General features: G+C 40.3%; 1 protein-coding gene and 2 long non-coding RNA genes across 13 annotated transcripts in view; all 3 read left to right on the top strand.

Annotated features, from left to right (window-relative positions):
• LOC311123840 (4-aminobutyrate aminotransferase, mitochondrial-like) overlaps positions 1–24139 on the top strand; it is a 66662-nt gene that overhangs the window by 9705 nt on the left and 32818 nt on the right. The window contains exons 2-5 of the mRNA XM_084198065.1: positions 9825–9968; positions 18688–18785; positions 19125–19154; positions 19712–19829. Coding sequence (XP_084054191.1) covers positions 9899–9968; positions 18688–18785; positions 19125–19154; positions 19712–19829 — 316 coding nt within the window. The 5' untranslated portion in view covers positions 9825–9898. The remainder of the gene's footprint in view (positions 1–9824; positions 9969–18687; positions 18786–19124; positions 19155–19711; positions 19830–24139) is intronic.
• Positions 10108–12606, top strand: LOC311123841. Of its 9 annotated transcripts, none has more exons than XR_014612642.1 (6): positions 10108–10170; positions 10212–10339; positions 10413–10508; positions 10856–10896; positions 11539–11761; positions 12232–12606. It is a non-coding gene; the product is annotated as an uncharacterized lncRNA (long non-coding RNA). The 9 variants fall into 9 exon arrangements; XR_014612645.1 differs by having other exon boundaries at positions 10119–10179; positions 10308–10348; positions 10445–10508; XR_014612647.1 differs by having other exon boundaries at positions 10119–10179; positions 10308–10508; positions 12232–12313; positions 12451–12606.
• LOC311123844 lies at positions 17548–18336 on the top strand. Of its 3 annotated transcripts, none has more exons than XR_014612652.1 (4): positions 17548–17602; positions 17923–17986; positions 18097–18178; positions 18266–18336. It is a non-coding gene; the product is annotated as an uncharacterized lncRNA (long non-coding RNA). The 3 variants fall into 3 exon arrangements; XR_014612654.1 differs by having other exon boundaries at positions 18097–18160; positions 18234–18266; XR_014612653.1 differs by lacking the exon at positions 17548–17602 and adding an exon at positions 17845–17890.

Genomic DNA, 24139 nt, shown 5'->3' with positions numbered 1-24139 from the left:
GGGCCAAAATACCAGCAACAGTGTGTGAAAACCTTGTGAAGACTTACAGAAAACGTTTGTCCTGTGTCATTGCCAACAAAGGGTATATAACAAAGTATTGAGAAACTTTTGTTATTGACCAAATACTTATTTTCCACCATAATTTGCAAATAAATTCATTAAAAATCCTACAATGTGATTTTCTGGATTTTTTTTCTCATTTTGTCTGTCATAGTTGACGTGTACCTATGATGAAAATTACAGGCCTCTCTCATCTTTTTAAGTGGGAGAACTTGCACAATTGGTGGCTGACTAAATACTTTTTTCCCCCACTGTAAATACAGTGTAGATCTATAGATGTAGGTTGTATTATCTCTACAGTACTGTATATAGTAATATAAATACAGTGTAGATGTGAAAATGCAGAGTCCTGTGTGTTGTGTTTATAAGGAGTGTGTGTTGTGTTTTATAAGAAGTGTGTGTGTTGTGTTTATAAGGACTGTGTGTTGTGTTTAAGGTGTGTGTGTTTTTTGGGGGGGGATGTAATGGACCTATATTTAACTATGAATTTAATGATCATAACAACCATGTAGTCAGTCAGTATAATTCTGATTAAACATTCAGGGGGGAGGGTTCCCAGACACAGATTAACATTAGTTTTGGACTAAGAAGCATTTTCAATGGACAATGTAAATTGAACTATGCTTAGTCTGTGTCCTGGAAACGGGCCCTAAGTATTCCGTTTGTATGTAGACGGTGTGTGGTAGTAGTGTTTCCATCAGTAGCTAGTTCGCAGAGGGATTTCTCTCTGTCCTGGTTTCATGTAGAACAGTGAGCCAGACATATGTGGGTTAGTGTGTACACACACACACACACACACACACACACACACACACACACACACACACACACACACACACACACAGTCTCATAGGATCATGCTGTGATCTAGTGACTAGACTGATATGACTGGTAGTGTGGGTGTTGTCTCATTGCTGGCAGATGTAAGTCATATGAATCATGAATGTCTCGCAGCGGTCCATACATTATAACCCATATCTGTCTGTTATCGCATCGTCAGAGGCCTATGGTCAATCTACACTCGCACAGTCATTCCTAGCATTTTTATTTATTGTCATACACCTGATAGGTGCAGTGAAATGTGTTGTTTTTACATGGGTCAGGCATAGTAGAACGGCACTCCTGGAGCAAATTGGGGTGAAGTGCCTTGCTCAAGGGCACGTCGACAGAATTTTTTTCCCTTGTCGGCTGGGGTATTCGAACCAGGGATCTTTCAGTTACTGTCCCAACGCGCTAACCGCTAGGCTACCTGCCACCCTGGAAGATCATAGCTCTACTTATGCACTGGAACATCTAGCACCACCAGCTCTACCTCTGAGCCATATGAGGAACTAGGAAATACTGGCTTTGGAGGATAAAGGAACCCAAACCCCTATGGGGATAGCAAAGTCATGATCTTATCTCCTCTCTGTAACATTAGTATCCACATTCCCTGCATCTATGTAATATATGAATATCACTTCGGCTACATAGGTAGTCCTTCTTTAGACCCCACTATCATCGCCTGGTCACTGACACACCAACTAGCTAGAGAGATGTCACTATCATCGCCTGGTCGCTGACACACCAACTAGCTAGAGAGATATCACTATCATCGCCTGGTCGCTGACACACCAACTAGCTAGAGAGATATCACTATCATCGCCTGGTCACTGACACACCAACTAGCTAGAGAGATGTCACTATCATCGCCTGGTCGCTGACACACCAACTAGCTAGAGAGATATCACTATCATCGCCTGGTCGCTGACACACCAACTAGCTAGAGAGATATCACTATCATCGCCTGGTCACTGACACACCAACTAGCTAGAGAGATGTCACTATCATCGCCTGGTCACTGACACACCAACTAGCTAGAGAGATGTCACTATCATCGCCTGGTCGCTGACACACCAACTAGCTAGAGAGATATCACTATCATCGCCTGGTCACTGACACACCAACTAGCTAGAGAGATGTCACTATCATCGCCTGGTCACTGACACACCAACTAGCTAGAGAGATATCACTATCATCGCCTGGTCACTGACACACCAACTAGCTAGAGAGATATCACTATCATCGCCTGGTCACTGACACACCAACTAGCTAGAGAGATGTCACTATCATCGCCTGGTCACTGACACACCAACTAGCTAGAGAGATGTCACTATCATCGCCTGGTCACTGACACACCAACTAGCTAGAGAGATGTCACTATCATCGCCTGGTCACTGACACACCAACTAGCTAGAGAGATATCACTATCATCGCCTGTTCACTGACACACCAACTAGCTAGAGAGATGTCACTATCATCGCCTGGTCACTGACACACCAACTAGCTAGAGAGATGTCACTATCATCGCCTGGTCGCTGACACACCAACTAGCTAGAGAGATGTCACTATCATCGCCTGGTCACTGACACACCAACTAGCTAGAGAGATATCATTATCATCGCCTGGTCACTGACACACCAACTAGTTAGAGAGATATCACTATCATCGCCTGGTCACTGACACACCAACTAGCTAGAGAGATGTCACTATCATCGCCTGGTCACTGACACACCAACTAGCTAGAGAGATGTCACTATCATTGCCTGGTCACTGACACACCAACTAGCTAGAGAGATGTTACTATCATCGCCTGGTCACTGACACACCAACTAGCTAGAGAGATATCACTATCATCGCCTGGTCGCTGACACACCAACTAGCTAGAGAGATATCACTATCATCGCCTGGTCACTGACACACCAACTAGCTAGAGAGATGTCACTATCATCGCCTGGTCACTGACACACCAACTAGCTAGAGAGATATCACTATCATCGCCTGGTCACTGACACACCAACTAGCTAGAGAGATATCACTATCATCGCCTGGTCACTGACACACCAACTAGCTAGAGAGATATCACTATCATCGCCTGGTCACTGACACACCAACTAGCTAGAGAGATGTCACTATCATCGCCTGGTCACTGACACACCAACTAGCTAGAGAGATGTCACTATCATCACCTGGTCACTGACACACCAACTAGCTAGAGAGATATCACTATCATCGCCTGGTCACTGACACACCAACTAGCTAGAGAGATGTCACTATCATCGCCTGGTCACTGACACACCAACTAGCTAGAGAGATGTCACTATCATCGCCTGGTCACTGACACACCAACTAGCTAGAGACATGCAGGCTTTTTTGGCATGCAGGTACAGCATGCAACACTTGCCTGGGTCAAAATCACCTGGGGAAAAATATTTTACTGAATTAAATTAAAATACTACACTTCCTCATCACCAGGGAAATTACTTTGTGTTTGGCTTTCTCCGACAGGGATTTAGACCCAGGCATGCTGTGCTGTGATACTCACAATAAAAGACTGCATCTATAGAGGCGGCAGGTAGCTTATTGGTTAAGAGCGTTGTGCCAGTAACCGAAAGGTCGCTGGTTCTAATCCCCGAGCCGACTAGGTGAAAAGTCTGTGCCCTTGAGCAAGGCACTTAATCCTAATTGCTCCTGTAAGTCGCTCTGGATAAGAGCGTCTGCTAAATGACTAAAATGTAAAAATGTAAATGTAATAGAGCATCAAGAGCCTGGCACCCAGGCTACATTATCATGTTATAACACAAGACCCAGGCTACATCCTCATGTTATAACACAAGACCCAGGCTACATCCTCATGTTATAACACAAGACACAGGCTACATCCTCATGTTATAACACAAGACCCAGGCTACATCCTCATGTTATAACACAAGACCCAGGCTGCATCTTCATGTTATAACACAAGACACAGGCTACATCCTCATGGTATAACACAAGACACAGGCTGCATCCTCATGTTATAACACAAGACCCAGGCTGCATCCTCATGTTATAACACAAGACACAGGCTACATCCTCATGTTATAACACAAGACCCAGGCTACATCCTCATGTTATAACACAAGACCCAGGCTGCATCTTCATGTTATAACACAAGACACAGGCTACATCCTCATGTTATAACACAAGACACAGGCTACATCATCATGTTATAACACAAGACCCAGGCTGCATCCTCATGTTATAACACAAGACACAGGCTACATCCTCATGTTATAACACAAGACCCAGGCTACATCCTCATGTTATAACACAAGACACAGGCTACATCCTCATGTTATAACACAAGACACAGGCTACATCATCATGTTATAACACAAGACACAGGCTGCATCCTCATGTTATAACACAAGACCCAGGCTACATCCTCATGTTATAACAAAAGACACAGGCTACATCCTCATGTTATAACACAAGACCCAGGCTACATCCTCATGTTATAACACAAGACCCAGGCTGCATCCTCATGTTATAACACAAGACCCAGGCTACATCCTCATGTTATAACACAAGACACAGGCTACATCCTCATGTTATAACACAAGACCCAGGCTACATCCTCATGTTATAACACAAGACCCAGGCTACATCATCATGTTGGGTCAAAATCACCTGGGGAAAAATATTTTACTGAATTAAATTAAAATACTACACTTCCTCATCACCAGGGAAATTACTTTGTGTTTGGCTTTCTCCGACAGGGATTTAGACCCAGGCATGCCGTGCTGTGATACTCACAATAAAAGACTGCATCTATAGAGGCGGCAGGTAGCTTATTGGTTAAGAGCGTTGTGCCAGTAACCGAAAGGTCGCTGGTTCTAATCCCCGAGCCGACTAGGTGAAAAGTCTGTGCCCTTGAGCAAGGCACTTAATCCTAATTGCTCCTGTAAGTCGCTCTGGATAAGAGCGTCTGCTAAATGACTAAAATGTAAAAATGTAAATGTAATAGAGCATCAAGAGCCTGGCACCCAGGCTACATTATCATGTTATAACACAAGACCCAGGCTACATCCTCATGTTATAACACAAGACCCAGGCTACATCCTCATGTTATAACACAAGACCCAGGCTACATCCTCATGTTATAACACAAGACCCAGGCTACATCCTCATGTTATAACACAAGACCCAGGCTGCATCTTCATGTTATAACACAAGACACAGGCTACATCCTCATGTTATAACACAAGACACAGGCTACATCATCATGTTATAACACAAGACCCAGGCTGCATCCTCATGTTATAACACAAGACACAGGCTACATCCTCATGTTATAACACAAGACCCTGGCTGCATCCTCATGTTATAACACAATACCCAGGCTACATCCTCATGTTATAACACAAGACCCAGGCTGCATCCTCATGTTATAACACAAGACCCAGGCTACATCCTCATGTTATAACACAAGACCCAGGCTACATCCTCATGTTATAACACAACACCCAGGTTACATCATGTTATAACACAACACCCAGGCTACATCATGTTATAACACAACATCCAGGCTACATCATGTTATAACACATCACCCAGGTTACGTCGATAGATAGATAGATTGAGGACACAGGTGTACCAGCCACATTCATTCATGAATGTCTTTCTGCTTTTGTGTGTCATTCATTCTCCATTCTCACTAAACACTGGATTCTCTGACTGAGTGAGAACCATGCCAAGGTGTGTGTGTGTGTCAGCCCTCTGCTCAGTGACAGAATGGAGTGGAGACCCCTGATGAATAATGATCAGTTCAGTTTTATAACGGCGAGAGGAAAGACCTGGAGACTGGCTTCTCTGTCAGCGTGGAGTGATGTTAAGAGGAAAGACCTGGAGACTGGCCCCTCTGTCAGCATGGAACAGAGTGGGAGAGGAAAAACCTGGAGACTGGCTATATGACTGGGACTTTGTGATTAGGACTATATTTGTATTTAATATGGATCCCCTTTAGTTCCTGTCAAGGCAGCAGCTACTCTTCCTGGGGTCCGGCAAAATTACGATGCTTGTCTTTAATAATTTGGTCAGATATACTTGGATGTGTAGTGTCAGCGTTTGTTGCTGGCATGTCATGCCTAATTTTGCTTATCTTGCCAATGAACAAATCATTAAAGTAGTTGGCAATATCAGTGGGTTTTGTGATGAACGACCCATCTGATTCAATGAATGATGGAGCGGAGTTTACCTTTTTGCCCAAAATGTCATGTCAACTAAATGACTGAGACTATAGGACTATATGACTGGGACTATATGACTGGGACTAAGACTAGGACTATTTGACTGGGACGATATGACTGGAACTATATGACTGGGACTAAGACTAGGACTATTTGACTGGGACTAAGACTTGGACTATTTGACTGGGACTATATGACTAAATGACTGGGACTATATGACTGGGACTATGACTGGGATTATATGACTGTTTGACTGGGACTATATGACTAGGACTATTTGACTATATTACTGGGACTATGACTGGGACTAGGACTATATGACTATTTGACTGGGACTATATGATGGACTATGACTAGATGACTGGGACTGTATGACTACATGACTATTACATTTACATTTTAGTCATTTAGCAGATGCTCTTATCCAGAGCGACTTACAGGAGCAATTAGGGTTAAGTGCCTTGCTCAAGGGCACATCGACAGATTTTTCACCTAGTCGGCTCGGGGATTAGAACCAGCAAACCTTTCGGTTACTGGCACAACGCTCTTAACCACTAAGCTACCTGCCGCCCCATGACTGACTGTATGACTGGGACTATATGACTGGGACTATGACTATTTGACTGGGACTATATGACTATGACTATATGACTGGGACTATATGACTGGGACTATATTACTATTTGACTGGGACTGTATGACTGGGACTATATGACTGGGACTATAAGACTATATGACTATGACTGGGACTCTATGACTGGGACTCTATGACAAAGACTAGAACTATATGACTATCACTGGGACTGTATGACTAAGACTATATGACTGGGACTGTATGACTATATGACTATGACTAGGACTATATGACTGGGACTACATGACTGGGACTATATGACTGGGACTATGATTGGGACTATAAGACTAGGACTATATGACTATGACTGGGACTCTATGACTGGGACTCTATGACTGGGACTCTATGACTGGGACTATATGACAAAGACTAGGACTATATGACTATCACTGGGACTGTATGACTAAGACTATATGACTGGGACTGTATGACTATATGACTACTTTAACTCTACTCCTCTCTCCTCCTCTCTCTCGCTCTCTCTCTCTCTCTGGTGCTTAGGGAGATATGTAGCCTTGTATAACTCGGTCTCAAAACCAGTTCTATCCAGTCAGAGAGGAGTCTGGGAAGAGAGGAGAAAAGAGAGGTCTAGGAGGGGGAGGTGTGTGCCTGTGTGATGGAGAGAAAGAGGGGGAGAGAGAGAGAGAGAGAGAGAGAGAGAGAGAGAGAGAGAGGGAGGAGAGAGAGGGAGAGGGAGAGAGAGAAAGAGAGAGGGGGAGAGAGAGGGGGAGATGTGGTGGGTAGGGGTCTCTCTTCTCCTCAGAAGACTGTTGCTTCTGTCTGGAATTTCCCTGCTTCTGCTACCCGGATTACATAAGAGTGGAGGACACACACACACACACACACACACACACACACACACACACACACACACACACACACACACACACACACAAAGAGCCAGTCCCAGAACCACATAATCAGAGCAGAGGGAAGATGTTACGTACTGACATCATCGTTTCCCTTCTTTTCTTCTTAATCTCTTTGTCTCTCTGTCTTCCTCTCTCCTCCTCTATCCCTCATTATAGTTGACATAGTCTCTCTGTCTTCCTCTCTCCTCCTCTATCCCTCATTATAGTTGACATAGTCTCTCTGTCTTCCTCTCTCCTCCTCTATCCCTCATTATAGTTGACATAGTCTCTCTGTCTTCCTCTCTCCTCCTCTATCCCTCATTATAGTTGACATAGTCTCTCTGTCTTCCTCTCTCCTCCTCTATCCCTCATTATAGTTGACATAGTCTCTCTGTCTTCCTCTCTCCTCCTCTATCCCTCATTATAGTTGACATAGTCTCTCTGTCTTCCTCTCTCCTCCTCTATCCCTCATTATATTTGACATAGTCTCTCTGTCTTCCTCTCTCCTCCTCTATCCCTCATTATAGTTGACATATTCTCTCTGTCTTCCTCTCTCCTCCTCTATCCCTCATTATAGTTGACATATTCTCTCTGTCTTCCTCTCTCCTCCTCTATCCCTCATTATAGTTGACATAGTGTGTGTGGGCGGGCACATAATGTTGTTAGTCGTTACATGATGTCCCCAGACAGGCTGACTTAAGTCTCAGGGTTCTCATGTGTGTGTTTGTGAGATGTTGTTGTTGTTGTAGTAGGGGATTCTTTGATGGCTCTGTCAGTTGAAAGATGCAGGTGTACCAGTCAAGGAAGTCAGTTTATCAGTGACTTCCCCAAAACTCCCCAAATTCCAGATATCCTGGTTGGAAGATTCACAGAATCAGCAGAAAATCTGCAGGAAATCCATTATCCTCCAACCAGGATTTCAGGAAAACCTGGGGGTTTATATCGTTTATAAAACCTGTGGATATATATAGTTTATAAAACCTGTGGATATATATAGTTTATAAAACCTGTGGATTTATATAGTTTATAAAACCTGGGGATTTATATAGTTTATAAAACCTGTGGATTTATATAGTTTATAAAACCTGGGGATTTATATAGTTTATAAAACCTGTGGATTTATATAGTTTATAAAACCTGGGGATTTATATCGTTTATAAAACCTGGGGGTTTATATCGTTTATAAAACCTGTGGATATATATAGTTTATAAAACCTGTGGATATATATAGTTTATAAAACCTGGGGGTTTATATAGTTTATAAAACCTGGGGATTTGTATAGTTTATAACCTGGAGGATTTAGGGAAAGTTTTCTGAATGTGGCAACTCTAGTATAAGTGAAGCCAGTGAGTTTCAGTCATCTGGCTACATGACAGTGCTGTATGGATGCACCAGAGTTTCAGTCATCTGTCTACATGACAGTACTTTACGGCTGTACCAGAGTTTCAGTCATCTGCCAACATGACAGTACTGTATGGATGCACCAGAGTTTCAGTCATCTGTCTACATGACAGTACTTTACGGCTGTACCAGAGTTTCAGTCATCTGTCTACATGACAGTACTTTACGGCTGTACCAGAGTTTCAGTCATCTGTCTACATGACAGTACTTTACGGCTGTACCAGAGTTTCAGTCATCTGTCTACATCAGGGTCTGTGTAGTGCAGATGGAATGAGACAGTTAGTGTTGTCCTCAGACGCCTTTTAGTTATCTTGACCCCAGACACTGTCTGTCAGACTTGTTGTGGTGCTGTAGGATGAATGCTCAGTTTCAACCACTGCTCTAAGAACTGTACCTCTTAAACCATGTCTACCTGTGTCTATACCTATACTGTATCTATAATATATAAGAACTGTACTGTATCTATACTATATAAGAACTGTACTGTATCTATACTATACCTATGTCTTAGTGCTATCTCTCTCTCGCTGTCTCTCTCGCTCTCTCTCGCTGTCTCTCTCTCTCTCTCTCTCCCTCGCTCTCTCTCGCTGTCTCTCTCTCTCTCCCTCCCGCTCTCTCTCACTCTCTCTCTCTCTTTCTGTCTCTCTCTCTTTCTCTCTCTCTCTCTCTCTCCGTCTCTCTCTCTCGCTGTCTCTCGCTGTCTCTCTCTCTCTCTCTCTCTCTCTCTCTCTCTCTCTCTCTCTCTCTCTCTCTCTCTCTCTCTCTCTCTCTCTCTCTCTTCTTCCTTCTGATTGTATATGACTGACATCTGTCCCTCCCTCTTCCAGGTGGCGTGAAGGCAGGTGTTGAGGACTGTCTTTCTCTCCTTCCCTCTCTCTACCTCGTTCTGTTGTTCCGAGTCATGGCGTCCTCTCTGCTCAGCAGGCAGCTGGCCCTCTCCCTCCAGCAAAACCTCAGGCTCACTGCACCGGGTACACACGCACACACACACATATAGAGGTAGTGGGAACAGTAGTAGAGAGGTTATAGTGGTAATAGGAACAGTAGTGTAGAGGTTATAGAGGTAGTAGGAACAGTAGTATAGTGGATATAGTGGTAGTAGGAACAGTATTATAGAGGTAGTAGGAACAGTAGTATAGAGGTTATAGTGGTAGTAGGAACAGTAGTATAGAGGTTATAGAGGTTATAGTGGTAGTAGGAACAGTAGTGTTGAGGTTATAGTGGTAGTAGGTACAGTAGTATAGAGGTTATAGTGGTAGTAGGAACAGTAGTGTAGAGGTTATAGTGGTAGTAGGAACAGTAGTGTAGAGGTTATAGTGGTAGTAGGAACAGTAGTATAGAGGTTATAGTGGTAGTAGGAACAGTAGTGTAGAGATTATAGTGGTAGTAGGAACAGTAGTATAGAGGTTATAGAGGTTATAGTGGTAGTAGGAACAGTAGTATAGAGGTAGTAGGAACAGTAGTATAGAGGTTATAGTGGTAGTAGGAACAGTAGTATAGAGGTTATAGAGGTTATAGTGGTAGTAGGACCAGTAGTGTTGAGGTTATAGTGGTAGTAGGTACAGTAGTATAGAGGTTATAGTGGTAGTAGGAACAGTAGTGTAGAGGTTATAGAGGTTATAGTGGTAGTAGGAACAGTAGTATAGAGGTAGTAGGAACGGTAGTATAGAGGTTATAGAGGTTATAGAGGTAGTAGGAACAGTAGTATAGAGGTTATAGTGGTAGTAACAACAGTAGTATAGAGGTTATAGAGGTTATAGTGGTAGTAGGAACAGTAGTATAGAAGTTATAGTGGTAGAAGGAACAGTAGTGTAGAGGTTATAGAGGTAGTAGGAACAGTAGTGTAGAGGTTATAGAGGTTATAGTGGTAGTAGGAACAGTAGTATAGAGGTTATAGAGGTAGTAGGAACGGTAGTATAGAGGTTATAGAGGTAGTAGGAACAGTAGTATAGAGGTTATTGAGGTTATAGTGGTAGAAGGAACAGTAGTATAGAGGTTATAGTGGTAGAAGGAACAGTAGTGTAGAGGTTATAGAGGTCGTAGGAACAGTAGTATATAGGTTATAGAGGTTATAGTGGTAGTAGGAAGAGTAGTATAAAGGTTATAGTGGTAGAAGGAACAGTACTGTAGAGGTTATAGAGGTTATAGAGGTAGTAGGAACAGTAGTATAGAGGTAGTAGGAACAGTAGTATAGAGGTTATAGTGGTAGTAGGAACAGTAGTGTAGAGGTTATTGAGGTTAAAGTGGTAGAAGGAACAGTAGTATAGAGGTTATTGAGGTCATAGTGGTAGTAGGAACAGTAGTGTAAAGGTTATAGTGGTAGTAGGAACATTAGTGTAGAGGTTATAGTGGTAGGAGGAACAGTAGTATAGAGGTTATAGTGGTAGTAGGAACAGTAGTGTAGAGGTTAGAGGTAGTAGGAACAGTAGTGTAGAGTTTATAGTGGTAATAGGAACAGTAGTATATAGGTTATAGAGGTTATAGAGGTAGTAGGAACAGTAGTGTAGAGGTTATAGTGGTAGTAGGAACAGTAGTGTAGAGGTTATAGTGGTAGTAGGAACAGTAGTATAGAGGTTATAGTGGTAGTAGGAACAGTAGTGTAGAGGTTATAGTGGTAGTAGGAACAGTAGTATAGAGGTTATAGTGGTAGTAGGAACAGTAGTATAGAGGTTATAGTGGTAGTAGGAACAGTAGTATAGAGGTTATAGTGGTAGTAGGAACAGTAGATAGAGGTTATAGTGGTAGTAGGAACAGTAGTATAGAGGTTATAGTGGTAGAAGGAACAGTAGTGTAGAGGTTATAGAGGTAGTAGGAACAGTAGTATAGAGGTTATTGAGGTTATAGTGGTAGAAGGAACAGTAGTATAGAGGTTATAGATATTATAGTGGCAGTAGGAACAGTAGTGTAGAGGTTATATAGGTAGTAGGAACAGTAGTATAGAGGTTATAGAGGTTATAGTGGTAGTACGAACAGTACTATAGAGGTTATAGAGGTTATAGTGGTAGTAGGAACAGTAGTATATAGGTTATAGAGGTAATAGGAACAGTAGTATAGAGGTTATAGAGATTATAGGTGTAGTAGGAACAGTAGTGTAGAAGTTATAATGGTAGGAGGAACAGTAGTATAGAGGTTATAGTGGTAGTAGGAACAGTAGTGTAGAGGTTATAGTGGTAGTAGGAACATTAGTATAGAGGTTATAGAGGTTATATAGGTAGTATGAACAGTAGTATAGAGGTTATAGTGGTAGTAGGAACAGTAGTATAGAGGTTATAGAGGTTATAGTGGTAGTAGGAACAGTAGTATAGAGGTTATAGAGGTAGTACGAACAGTAGTATAGAGGTTATAGAGGTAGTAGGAACAGTAGTATATAGGTTATAGAGGTTATAGAGGTAGTATGAACAGTAGTATAGAGGTTATAGCGGTAGTAGGAACAGTAGTATAGAGGTTATAAAGGTTATAGTGGTAGTAGGAACAGTAGTATAGAGGTTATAGAGGTTATATAGGTAGTATGAACAGTAGTATAGAGGTTATAGAGGGTATAGTGGTAGTACGAACAGTAGTATAGAGGTTATAGAGGTTATAGTGGTAGTAGGAACAGTAGTATAGATGTTATAGAGGTAGTACGAACAGTTGTATGAAGGTTATAGAGGTAGTAGGAATAGTAGGAACAGTAGTGTAGAGTTTATTTAGGTTATATAGGTAGTATGAACAGTAGTATAGAGGTTATAGTTATAGTAGGAACAGTAGTATAGAGGTTATAGAGGTTGTAGGAACAGTAGTATAGAGGTTATAGTGGTAGTAGGAATAGTAGTATAGAGATTATAGAGGTAGTAGGAACAGTAGTATAGAGGAGGTTATAGAGGTTATAGAGGTAGTAGGAACAGTAGTATAGAGGTTATAGTGGTAGTAGGAACAGTAGTGTAGAGGTTATAGAGGTAGTAGGAACAGTAGTATAGAGGTTATAGTGGTTGTAGGAACAGTAGTGTAGAGGTTATAGAGGTTATAGTGGTAGTAGGAACAGTAGTATAGAGGTTATAGAGGTAGTAGGAACAGTAGTGTAGAGGTTATAGAGGTAGTAGGAACAGTAGTATAGAGGTTATAGAGGTTATAGTGGTAGAAGGAACTGTAGTATAGAGGTTATAGAGGTTATAGTGGTAGTAGGAACAGTAGTATAGATGTTAAGGAGGTAGTACGAACAGTTGTATAAAGGTTATAGAGGTAGTAGGAACAGTAGGAACAGTAGTGTAGAGTTTATTTAGGTTATATAGGTAGTATGAACAGTAGTATAGAGGTTATAGTTATAGTAGGAACAGTAGTATAGAGGTTATAGAGGTTGTAGGAACAATAGTATAGAGGTTATAGTGGTAGTAGGAATAGTAGTATAGAGATTATAGAGGTAGTAGGAACAGTAGTATAGAGGAGGTTATAGAGGTTATAGAGATAGTAGGAACAGTAGTATAGAGGTTATAGTGGTAGTAGGAACAGTAGTGTAGAGGTTATAGAGGTAGTAGGAACAGTAGTATAGAGGTTATAGTGGTTGTAGGAACAGTAGTGTAGAGGTTATAGATGTTATAGTGGTAGTAGGAACAGTAGTATAGAGGTTATAGAGGTAGTAGGAACAGTAGTGTAGAGGTTATAGTGGTTGTAGGAACAGTAGTGTAGAGGTTATAGATGTTATAGTGGTAGTAGGAACAGTAGTATAGAGGTTATAGAGGTAGTAGGAACAGTAGTGTAGAGGTCATAGAGGTAGTAGGAACAGTAGTATAGAGGTTATAGAGGTTATAGTGGTAGAAGGAACTGTAGTATAGAGGTTATAGAGGTTATAGTGGTAGTAGGAACAGTAGTATAGTGGTTATAGAGGTAGTACGAACAGTAGTATAGAGGTTATAGTGGTAGTAGGAACAGTAGTATAGAGGTAGTAGGAACAGTAGTGTAGAGGTTATAGAGGTAGTAGGAACAGTAGTATAGAGGTTATAGAGGTTATAGTGGTAGAAGGAACTGTAGTATAGAGGTTATAGAGGTTATAGTGGTAGAAGGAACAGTAGTATAGAGGTTATAGAGGTAGTAGGAACAGTAGTGTAGAGGTTATAGAGGTTGTAGGAACAGTAGTATAGAGGTTATAGTGGTAGTAGGAACAGTAGTATAGAGGTTATAGAGGTAGTAGGAACAGTATTATAGAGGTTATAGGGGTTATATGGGTAGTAGGAACAGTAGTATAGAGGTTATAGAGGTTATAGTGGTAGTAGGAACAGTAGTATATAGGTTATAGAGGTTATAGTGGTAGTAGGAACAATAGTATAGAGGTTATAGAGGTTGTAGAGGTAGTACGAACAGTAGTATAGAGATTATAGAGGTAGTAGGAACAGCTGTGTAGAGGTTATAGAGGTAATAGGAACAGTAGTATAGAGGTTATAGAGGTGGTATGAACAGTAGTATATAGGTTATAGCGGTAGTATGAACAGTAGTATAGAGGTTATAGAGGTAGTAGGAACAGTAGTATAGAGGTTATAGAGGTTATAGCGGTAGTAGGAACAGTCGTATAAAGGTTATAGTGGTAGAAGGAACAGTAGTATAGAGGTAGTAGGAACAGTATTATATAGGTTATAGAGTTAGTAGGAACAGTAGTATAGATGTTATAGAGGTTATAGTGGTAGTAGGAACAGTAGTGTTGAGGTTATAGAGGTAGTAGGAACAGTAGTATAGAGGTTATAGTGGTAGTAGGAACAGTAGTGTAGAGGTTATAGAGGTAGTAGGAACATTAGTATAGAGGTTATTGAGGTTATAGTCGTACAAGGAACAGTAGTATAGAGGTTATAGAGGTTATAGTGGTAGTAGGAACAGTAGTTTAAAGGTTATAGGGGTAGTAGGAACAGTAGTATAGAGGTTATAGAGGTAGTAGGAACAGTAGTATAGAGGTTATAGAGATTATAGTGGTAGTAGCAACAGTAGTATAAAGGTTATAGAGGTAGTAGGAACAGTAGTGTAGAGGTTATAGAGGTTATAGAGGTAGTAGGAACAATAGTGTAGAGGTTATAGATGTTATAGTGGTAGTAGGAACAGTAGTATAGAGGTTATAGAGGTAGTAGGAACAGTATTATAGAGGTTATAGAGGTAGTAGGAACAGTAGTATAGAGGTTATATAGGTTATATAGGTAGTAGGAACAGTAGTATAGAGGTTATAGAGGTTATAGTGGTAGTAGGAACAGTAGTATAGAGGTTATAGTGGTAGTAGGAACAGTAGTATAGAGGTTATAGAGGTAGTACGAACAGTAGTATAGAGGTTATAGAGGTAATAGGAACAGTAGTATAGAGGTTATATAGGTAATAGGAACAGTAGTATAGAGGTTATAGAGGTAATAGGAACAGTAGTCTAAAGGTTATAGAGGTTATAGAGGTAGTATGAACAGTAGTATAGAGGTTATAGCGGTAGTAGGAACAGTAGTATAGAGGTTATATTGGTAGTAGGAACAGTAGTATAGAGGTTATAGTGGTAGTAGGAACAGTAGTATAGAGGTTATAGAGGTTATATAGGTAGTATGAACAGTAGTATAGAGGTTATAGTGGTAGTATGAACAGTAGTATAGAGGTTATAGAGGTTATAGTGGTAGTAGGAACAGTAGTATAGAGGTTATAGAGGTAGTACGAACTGTAGTATAGAGGTAGTAGGAACAGTAGTGTAGAGGTTATAGAGGTAGTAGGAACAGTAGTATAGAGGTTATAGAGGTAGTATGAACAGTAGTATAGAGGTTATAGAGGTTATAGTGGTAGTAGGAACAGTAGTATAGAGGTTATATTGGTAGTAGGAACAGTAGTATAGAGGTTATAAAGGTTATAGTTGTAGTAGGAACAGTAGTATAGAGGTTATAGCGGTAGTATGAACAGTAGTATAGAGGTTATAGAGGTAGTAGGAACAGTAGTATAGAGGTTATAGAGGTTATAGGGGTAGTATGAACAGTAGTATAGAGGTTATAGAGGTTATAGTGGTAGTAGGAACAGTAGTATAGAGGTTATATTGGTAGTAGGAACAGTAGTATAGAGGTTATAGAGGTTATAGTGGTAGCAGGAACAGTAGTATAGAGGTTATAGAGGTAGTACGAACAGTAGTATAGAGGTTATAGAGGTAGTAGGAACAGTAGTGTAGAGGTTATAGAGGTAATAGGAACAGTAGTATAGAGGTATAAAGAACAGTAGTATAGAGGTTATAGAGGTAGTTTGAACAGTACTATAGAGGTTATAGCGGTAGTAGGAACAGTAGTATAGATGTTATATTGGTAGTAGGAACAGTTGTATAGAGGTTATAAAGGTTATAGTGGTAGTAGGAACAGTAGTATAGAGGTTATAGAGGTAGTAGGAACAGTAGTATAGAGGTTATAGAGGTAGTATGAACAGTAGTATAGAGGTTATAGAGGTTATAGAGATAGTAGGAACAGTAGTATAGAGGTTATATTGGTAGTAGGAACAGTAGTATAGAGGTTATAGAGGTTATAGTGGTAGTAGGAACAGTAGTATAGAGGTTATAGAGGTAGTACGAACAGTAGTATAGAGGTTATAAAGGTAGTAGGAACAGTAGTGTAGAGGTTATAGAGGTAATAGGAACAGTAGTATAGAGGTTATAGAGGTAGTTTGAACAGTAGTATAGAGGTCATAGAGATAGTAGGAACAGTAGTATAGAGGTTATAGAGGTAGTAGGAACAGTAGTATAGAGGTTATAGAGGTTATAGAGATAATAGGAACAGTAGTATAGAGGTTATAGTGGTAGTAGGAACAGGAGTATAGAGGTTATAGAGGTTATAGTGGTAGTAGGAACAGTAGTATAAAGGTTATAGTGGTAGAAGGAACAGTAGTGTAGAGGTTATAGAGGTAGTAGGAATAGTAGTATATAGGTTATAGAGGTAGTAGGAACAGTAGTGTAGAGGTTATAGAGGTTTTAGTGGTAGTAGGAACAGTAGTGTAGAGGTTATATATTTAGTATTAACAGTAGTATAGAGGTTATAGAGGTATTAGGAACAGTAGTATAGAGGTTATAGAGGTAGTAGGAACAGTAGTATAGAGGTTGTAGTGGTAGTAGGAACAGTAGTATAGAGGTAGTAGGAACAGTAGTGTAGAGGTTATAGAGGTAGTACGAAGAGTAGTATAGAGGTAGTAGGAACAGTAGTATAGAGGTTATAGTGGTAGTAGGAACAGTAGTATAGAGGTTATAGAGGTAGTAGGAACCGTAGTATAGAGGTTATAGAGGTAGTAGGAACAGTAGTATAGAGGTTATAGTGGTAGTAGGAACAGTAGTAAAGAGGTAGTAGGAACAGTAGTATAGAGGTTATAGTGGTAGTAGGAACAGTAGTATAGAGGTAGTAGGAACAGTAGTATAGAGGTTATAGAGATTATAGTGGTAGTAGCAACAGTAGTATAAAGGTTATAGAGGTAGTAGGAACAGTAGTGTAGAGGTTATAGAGGTTATAGAGGTAGTAGGAACAATAGTGTAGAGGTTATAGAGGTTATAGTGGTAGTAGGAACAGTAGTATAGAGGTTATAGAGGTAGTAGGAACTGTATTATAGAGGTTATAGAGGTAGTAGGAACAGTAGTATAGAGGTTATAGAGGTTATAGTGGTAGTAGGAACAGTAGTACAGAGGTTATAGAGGTTATAGTGATAGTAGGAACAGTAGTATAGAGGTTATAGAGGTAGTACGAACAGTAGTATAGAGATTATAGAGGTAGTAGGAACAGTAGTGTAGAGGTTATAGAGGTAATAGGAACAGTAGTATAGAGGTTATAGAGGTAATAGGAACAGTAGTATAGAGGTTGTAGTGGTAGTAGGAACAGTAGTATAGAGGTAGTAGGAACAGTAGTGTAGAGGTTATAGTGGTAGTAGGAACAGTAGTATAGAGGTTATAGAGGTAGTAGGAACCGTAGTATAGAGGTTATAGAGGTAGTAGGAACAGTAGTATAGAGGTTATAGTGGTAGTAGGAACAGTAGTATAGAGGTTATAGAGGTAGTAGGAACCGTAGTATAGAGGTTATAGAGGTAGTAGGAACAGTAGTATAGAGGTTATAGTGGTAGTAGGAACAGTAGTAAAGAGGTAGTAGGAACAGTAGTATAGAGGTTATAGTGGTAGTAGGAACAGTAGTATAGAGGTTATAGAGGTAGTAGGAACAGTAGTATAGAGGTTATAGAGGTTATAGTGGTAGTAGGAACAGTAGTATAGTGGTTATAGAGGTAGTACGAACAGTAGTATAGAGGTTATAGTGGTAGTAGGAACAGTAGTATAGAGGTAGTAGGAACAGTAGTATAGAGGTTATAGAGGTAGTAGGAACAGTAGTATAGAGGTTATAGAGGTTATAGAGGTAGTAGGAACAGTAGTGTATTAGGACAGCCTAATGATATAACCCTACATACCCTGTGGCCAGACAGACAGAAACTAAGACATCCTTATGATATAACCCTACATACCCTGTGGCCAGACAGACAGAAACTAAGACATCCTAATGATATAACCTTACATACCCTGTGGCCAGACAGACAGAAACTAAGACCAACACAGCATTATATAATGAATGGAGTGTTTGTCCTTGTCTAAGGTTAAGTTGAAGGACCTTTTGCAGGACAAGTCAGCAATACGGCATTGCCATAACTATGTGTGTGTTTGTGTGTGTGTGTGTGTGTGTGTGTGTGTGTGTGTGTGTGTGTCGACAGGCTGCAGGTATGTGAGTAAGGCAGCTGCTAAGACTCAGATGGAGTTTGAATACGATGGGCCTTCCATGAAGACAGAGGTCCCAGGACCACGCTCCAAGGTACCACACCACACAGTGGGCTAATGCTGGGCCTGATTCCATGTGTGTCAGTAATAGCAGAATGAACCAGTAAGAAGAGTAGTTATCTGTTAAAAGGCTTGTTCTGTTTTTCCTGTTCCGTGGTGACCTCTGTGTGACCCTGTGATGGGAACACAGTGGACTTTACACACCCATACTGAACACTCTGTTACACACAGGCTTCGTCCCAAATGGAACCCTATTCCCTGTATACCTTGGCTGACCAGGGCCCATAGGGTAGTGCACTATAGAGGGAATAGGAGACATTTACGTACTGTCGAGGAACCACCCTGACATAACATCTCTCTCCTCCCCCATCAGGAGCTGACCAAACAGTTGGGCGAGATGCAGGTACGGCAAGAGAGGGTGTGTGAGTGTTGAGTGTGTGTGGCTGTTTTCATGATGGAATAAAAATATGCATTCTTCGGGGGGACACTTGCATGCGTGCACACACAACGCAGACACACACAGTCTGTTTTGGAGTTTAATATTGATTGGGTATTTAATAGTGTATATTATTAAATAGACTGAGTTAACATAATGACTACCTTATCGCTCTGTCTAGACTGAGTTAACATAATGACTACTTTATCGCTCTGTCTAGACTGAGTTAACATAATGACTACCTTATCGCTCTGTCTAGACTGAGTTAACATAATGATTACCTTATCTCTGAGTTAACATAATGACTACCTAATCTCTGAGTTAACATAATGACTACCTTCTCTCTCTCTCTCTCTCTCTCTCTCTTTCTCTCGCTCCCGCTCTCTCTCTCACTCTCGCTCTCTCTCGCTCTCTTGCTGTCTCTCTCGCTCTCTCTCTCTGTCCCTCTCTCGCTCTCTCTCTCGCTCTCTCTCTCTCTCTCTCTATCTCTCTCCCTCTCTGTCCCTCTCTGTCCCTCTCTCCAGAACGTGGGAGCAATCAATTTCTTCTGTAACTATGAGGAGAGCAGAGGAAACTACCTGGTGGACGTGGACGGAAACCGCATGCTGGACGTCTACACACAGATCTCCTCCATCCCTATTGGTTAGTACACAGATCTGCTCCATCCTTATTGGTTAGTACACAGATCTCCTCCATCCTTATTGGTCAGTACACAGATCTCCTCCATCCTTGCTGGTCAGTACACAGATCTCCTCCATCCTTATTGGTTAGTACACAGATCTCCTCTATTCCTATTGGTTAGTACACAGATCTCCTCTATTCCTGTTGGTTAGTACACAGATTCATCTATTCCTATTGGTTAATACACAGGCCTACTCCACCCTTATCGGTTGGTGTCTAGAAGATCTAGCTAGTCATGTGTTCTATAGTTTATTATTATATTATAACATTATATTATTATATTATTATTATATGATATTATTGTTATATTATATAATATTATTATATTATTGTATGATATTATTATGATATTATGATGATATTATTATTATATTATTATATGATAGTATTATTATATTATTATGTGATATTATTTTTTATATTATATTATTATTATATTATATTATTATTTTATTATTGTATGATATTATTATTATATTATTATATGATATGATATTATTATATTATTATTTTATTATTATATGATATTTTTATTATATTATGATATGATATTATTATTATATTATTATATGATATTATTATATGACATTATTATTATATTATATTATTATTATGTTATATTATTATGTTATATTATGATGTTATTATATTATAGCACGCTGCAAACCAAAAGCTACATACCTGAGAGGACCTTGTTGTGTTTTTTAGCGTGACATTGCAACACAGAGAGCAGCTGGAGGTGAGAGACTTAGATTACATTACAGTGATTACCTATGTGTTAGTTATGATGAGGTCTAAGACGGATAGAGCAGTTAATGATTACCTTGTCCTTACACAACAAGTTCCTCTCAGGTATGTAGCTTTTAAAGTATCGATTGGGGACTATTTGTGGAGGAATGTAACTGATGATTTGGGAGGTTTTATTTGTGCTTCCATTCCTGTGGCGGTCCTCATGAGAGCCAGTTTCATCATAGCGCTTGATGGTTTTTGCGACTGCGCTTGAAGAAACTTGAAGTTCTTGAAATGTTCCGTATTGACTGACCTTCATGTCTTAAAGTAATGATGGACTGTTGTTTCTCTTTGCTTATTTGAGCTGTTCTTGCCATAATATGTACTTGGTCTTTTACCAAATAGGGCTATCTTCTGTATACCCCCCCTACCTTGTCACAACACAACTGATTGGCTCAAACGCATTAAGAAGGAAAGGAATTTCACAAATTAACTTTTAAGAAGGCACAACTGTTAATTGAAATGCATTCCAGGTGACTACCTCATGAAGCTGGTTGAGAGAATGCCAAGATTGTGCAAAGCTGTCATCAAGGCAAAGGGTGGCTATTTGAAGAATATCAAATATATTTTGAATTGTTTAACACTTTTTTGGTTACTACATGATTCCATATGTGTTATTTCATAGTTTTGATGTCTTCACTATTATTCTACAATGTAGAAAATAGTAAAAATAAAGAAATACCCTGGACTGAGTAGGTGTGTCCAAACTTCTGACTGGTACTGGCTTGCGAAAGTATTCACCCCCCTTTGCATTTTTCCTATTTTGTTGCTTTACAACCTGGAATTTAATTGGATTTTTGGGGGGTTTGTATCATTTGATTTACACAACATGCCTACCACTTTGAAGATGCAAAATATTTTGGGGGGTGAAACAAACAAGAAATAAGACAGAAAAACTGAAAACTTGAGCGTGCGTAACTATTCACCCACCCAAAGTCAATACTGTGTAGAGCCACCTTTTGCAGCAATTACAGCTGCAAGTCTCTTAGGGTATGTCTCTATAAGCTTGGCACATCTAGCCACTGGGATTTTTGCCCATTCTTCAAGGCAAAACTGCTCCAGCTCCTTCAAGTTGGATGTGTTCCGCTGGTGTACAGCAATCTTTAAGTCATACCACAGATTTTCAATTGGATTGAGGTCTAGGCTTTGACTAGGCCATTCCAAGACATTTAAATGTTTCCCCTTAAACCACTGGAGTGTTGCTTTAGCAATATGCTTAGGGTCATTGTTCTGCTGGAAGGTGAACCTCCGTCCCAGTCTCAAATCTCTGGAAGACTGAAACAGGTTTCCCTCAAGAATTCCTTCAATTCTGACCAGTTTCCCAGTCCCTGCCGATGGAAAACATCCCCACAGCATGATGCTGCCACCACCATGCTTCACTGTGTGGATGGTGTTCTCGGGGTGATGAGAGGTGTTGGGTTTGCGCCAGACATAGCGTTTTCCTTGATGGCCAAAAAGCTCAATTTTAGTCTCATCTGACCAGAGTACCTTCTTCCATATGTTTGGGGAGTCTGCCTTTTGGCGAACACCAAACGTGTTTGCTTATTTTTTCTTGTAAGCAATGGCTTTTTTCTGGTCACTCTTCCGTAAAGCCCAGCTCTGTGGAGTGTACAGCTTAAAGTGGTCCTATGGACAGATACTCCAATCTCCGCTGTGGAGCTTTGCAGCTCCTTCAGGGTTATCTTTGGTCTCTTTGTTGCCTCTCTGATTAATGCCCTCCTTGCCTGGTCCGTGAGTTTTGGTGGGCGGCCCTCTCTTGGCAAGTTTGTTGTGGTGCCATATTCTTTCCATTTGTTAATAATGGATTTAATGGTGCTCCGTGGGATGTTAAAAGTTTTTGATAATTTTTTATAACCCAACCCTGATCTGTACTTCTCCACAACTTTGTCCCTGACCTGTTTGGAGAGCTCCTTGGTCTTCATGGTGCCGCTTGCGTGGTGGTGCCCCTTGCTTAGTGGTGTTGCAGACTCTGGGTGTATATATACTGAGATCATGTGACAGATCATGTGACACTTAGATTGCACACAGGTGGACTTTATTTAACTAAGTATGTGACTTCTGAAGGTACTTGGTTGCACCAGATATTATTTGGGGGCTTCATAGCAAAGGGGGTGAATACATATGCACGCACCACTTTTCTGTTATTAATTTTTTATAATTGTTTGAAATAAGTAATTTTTTTCATTTCACTTCACCAATTTGGACTATTTTGTGTATGTCCATTACATGAAATCCAAATAAAAATCAATTTAAATTACAGGTTGTAATGCAACAAAATAGGAAAAACGACAAGGGGGATGAATACTTTTGCAAGGCACTGTATATATACAGTTGAAGTCAGAAGTTTACATACACTTAGGTTGGAGTCATTAAAACTTGTTTTTCAACCACTCCACAAATTTCTTGTTAACAAACTATAGTTTTGGCAAGTCGGTTAGGACATCTACTTTGTGCATGACACAAGTAATTTTTTCAACAATTGTTTACCGACAGATTATTTCACTTATAATTCACTGTATCACAATTCCAGTGGGTCAGAAGTTTACATACACTAAGTTGACTGTGCCTTTAAACAGCTTGGAAAATTCCAGAAAATAATGTCATGGCTTTAGAAGCTTCTGATAGGCTAATTTACATCATTTGAGTCAATTGTAGGTGTACCTGTGGATGTATTTCAAGGCCTACCTACAAACTGTGTCTCTTTGCTTGACATCATGGGAAAATGTAATGAAATCAGCCAAGATCTCAGAAAATAAATTGTAGACCTCCACAAGTCTGGTTCATCCTTGGGAGCAATTTCCAAACGCCTGAAGGTACCACATTCATCTGTACAAACAATAGTATGCGAGTATAAACACCATGGGACCACGCAGCCGTCATACCGCTCAGGAAGGAGATGCGTTCTGTCTCCTAGAGATGAACGTACTTTGGTGCAAAAAGTGCAAATCAATCCCAGAACAACAGCAAAGGATCTTGTGAAGATGCTGGAGGAAACGGATACAAAAGTATCTATATCCACAGTAAAACGAGTCCTATATCGACATAACCTGAAAGGCCGCTCAGCAAGGAAGAAGCCACTGCTCCAAAACCGCCATATAAAAGCCAGACTACGTTATTTTTTTAAAAGCCAGACTACGGCATATTTGACATTTTCCTGAGAATCACACTAGGAATGACGAGGACTACAATAGAATAGGATAGCTAGATTCTTCCCAGAGAGGAAGGTGCATTAAGATGTAGAGGGATATATAATATTTTAACATTTAACTAACAGCAACATTGACACATAACAGATATCAATAGATGCTGTAGGAGTTAGCAGGTTAAGGACCAGATTATATGCTGTAGGAAATGCGGGTTAAGGATCAGATTATATGCTGTAGGAGTTAGCAGGTTAAGGACCAGATTATATGCTGTAGGAGTTAGCAGGTTAAGGACCAGATTATATGCTGTAGGAGTTAGCAGGTTAAGGACCAGATTAT

This window comes from Coregonus lavaretus, assembly GCF_964263955.1.
Source record: "Coregonus lavaretus genome assembly, contig: HAP1_SCAFFOLD_134, whole genome shotgun sequence".
In the NCBI taxonomy this organism is placed as follows: domain Eukaryota; kingdom Metazoa; phylum Chordata; class Actinopteri; order Salmoniformes; family Salmonidae; genus Coregonus; species Coregonus lavaretus.
The sequence above is the reverse complement of the archived record's forward strand: the minus strand, read 5'-3'. Positions and strand labels throughout refer to the sequence as shown.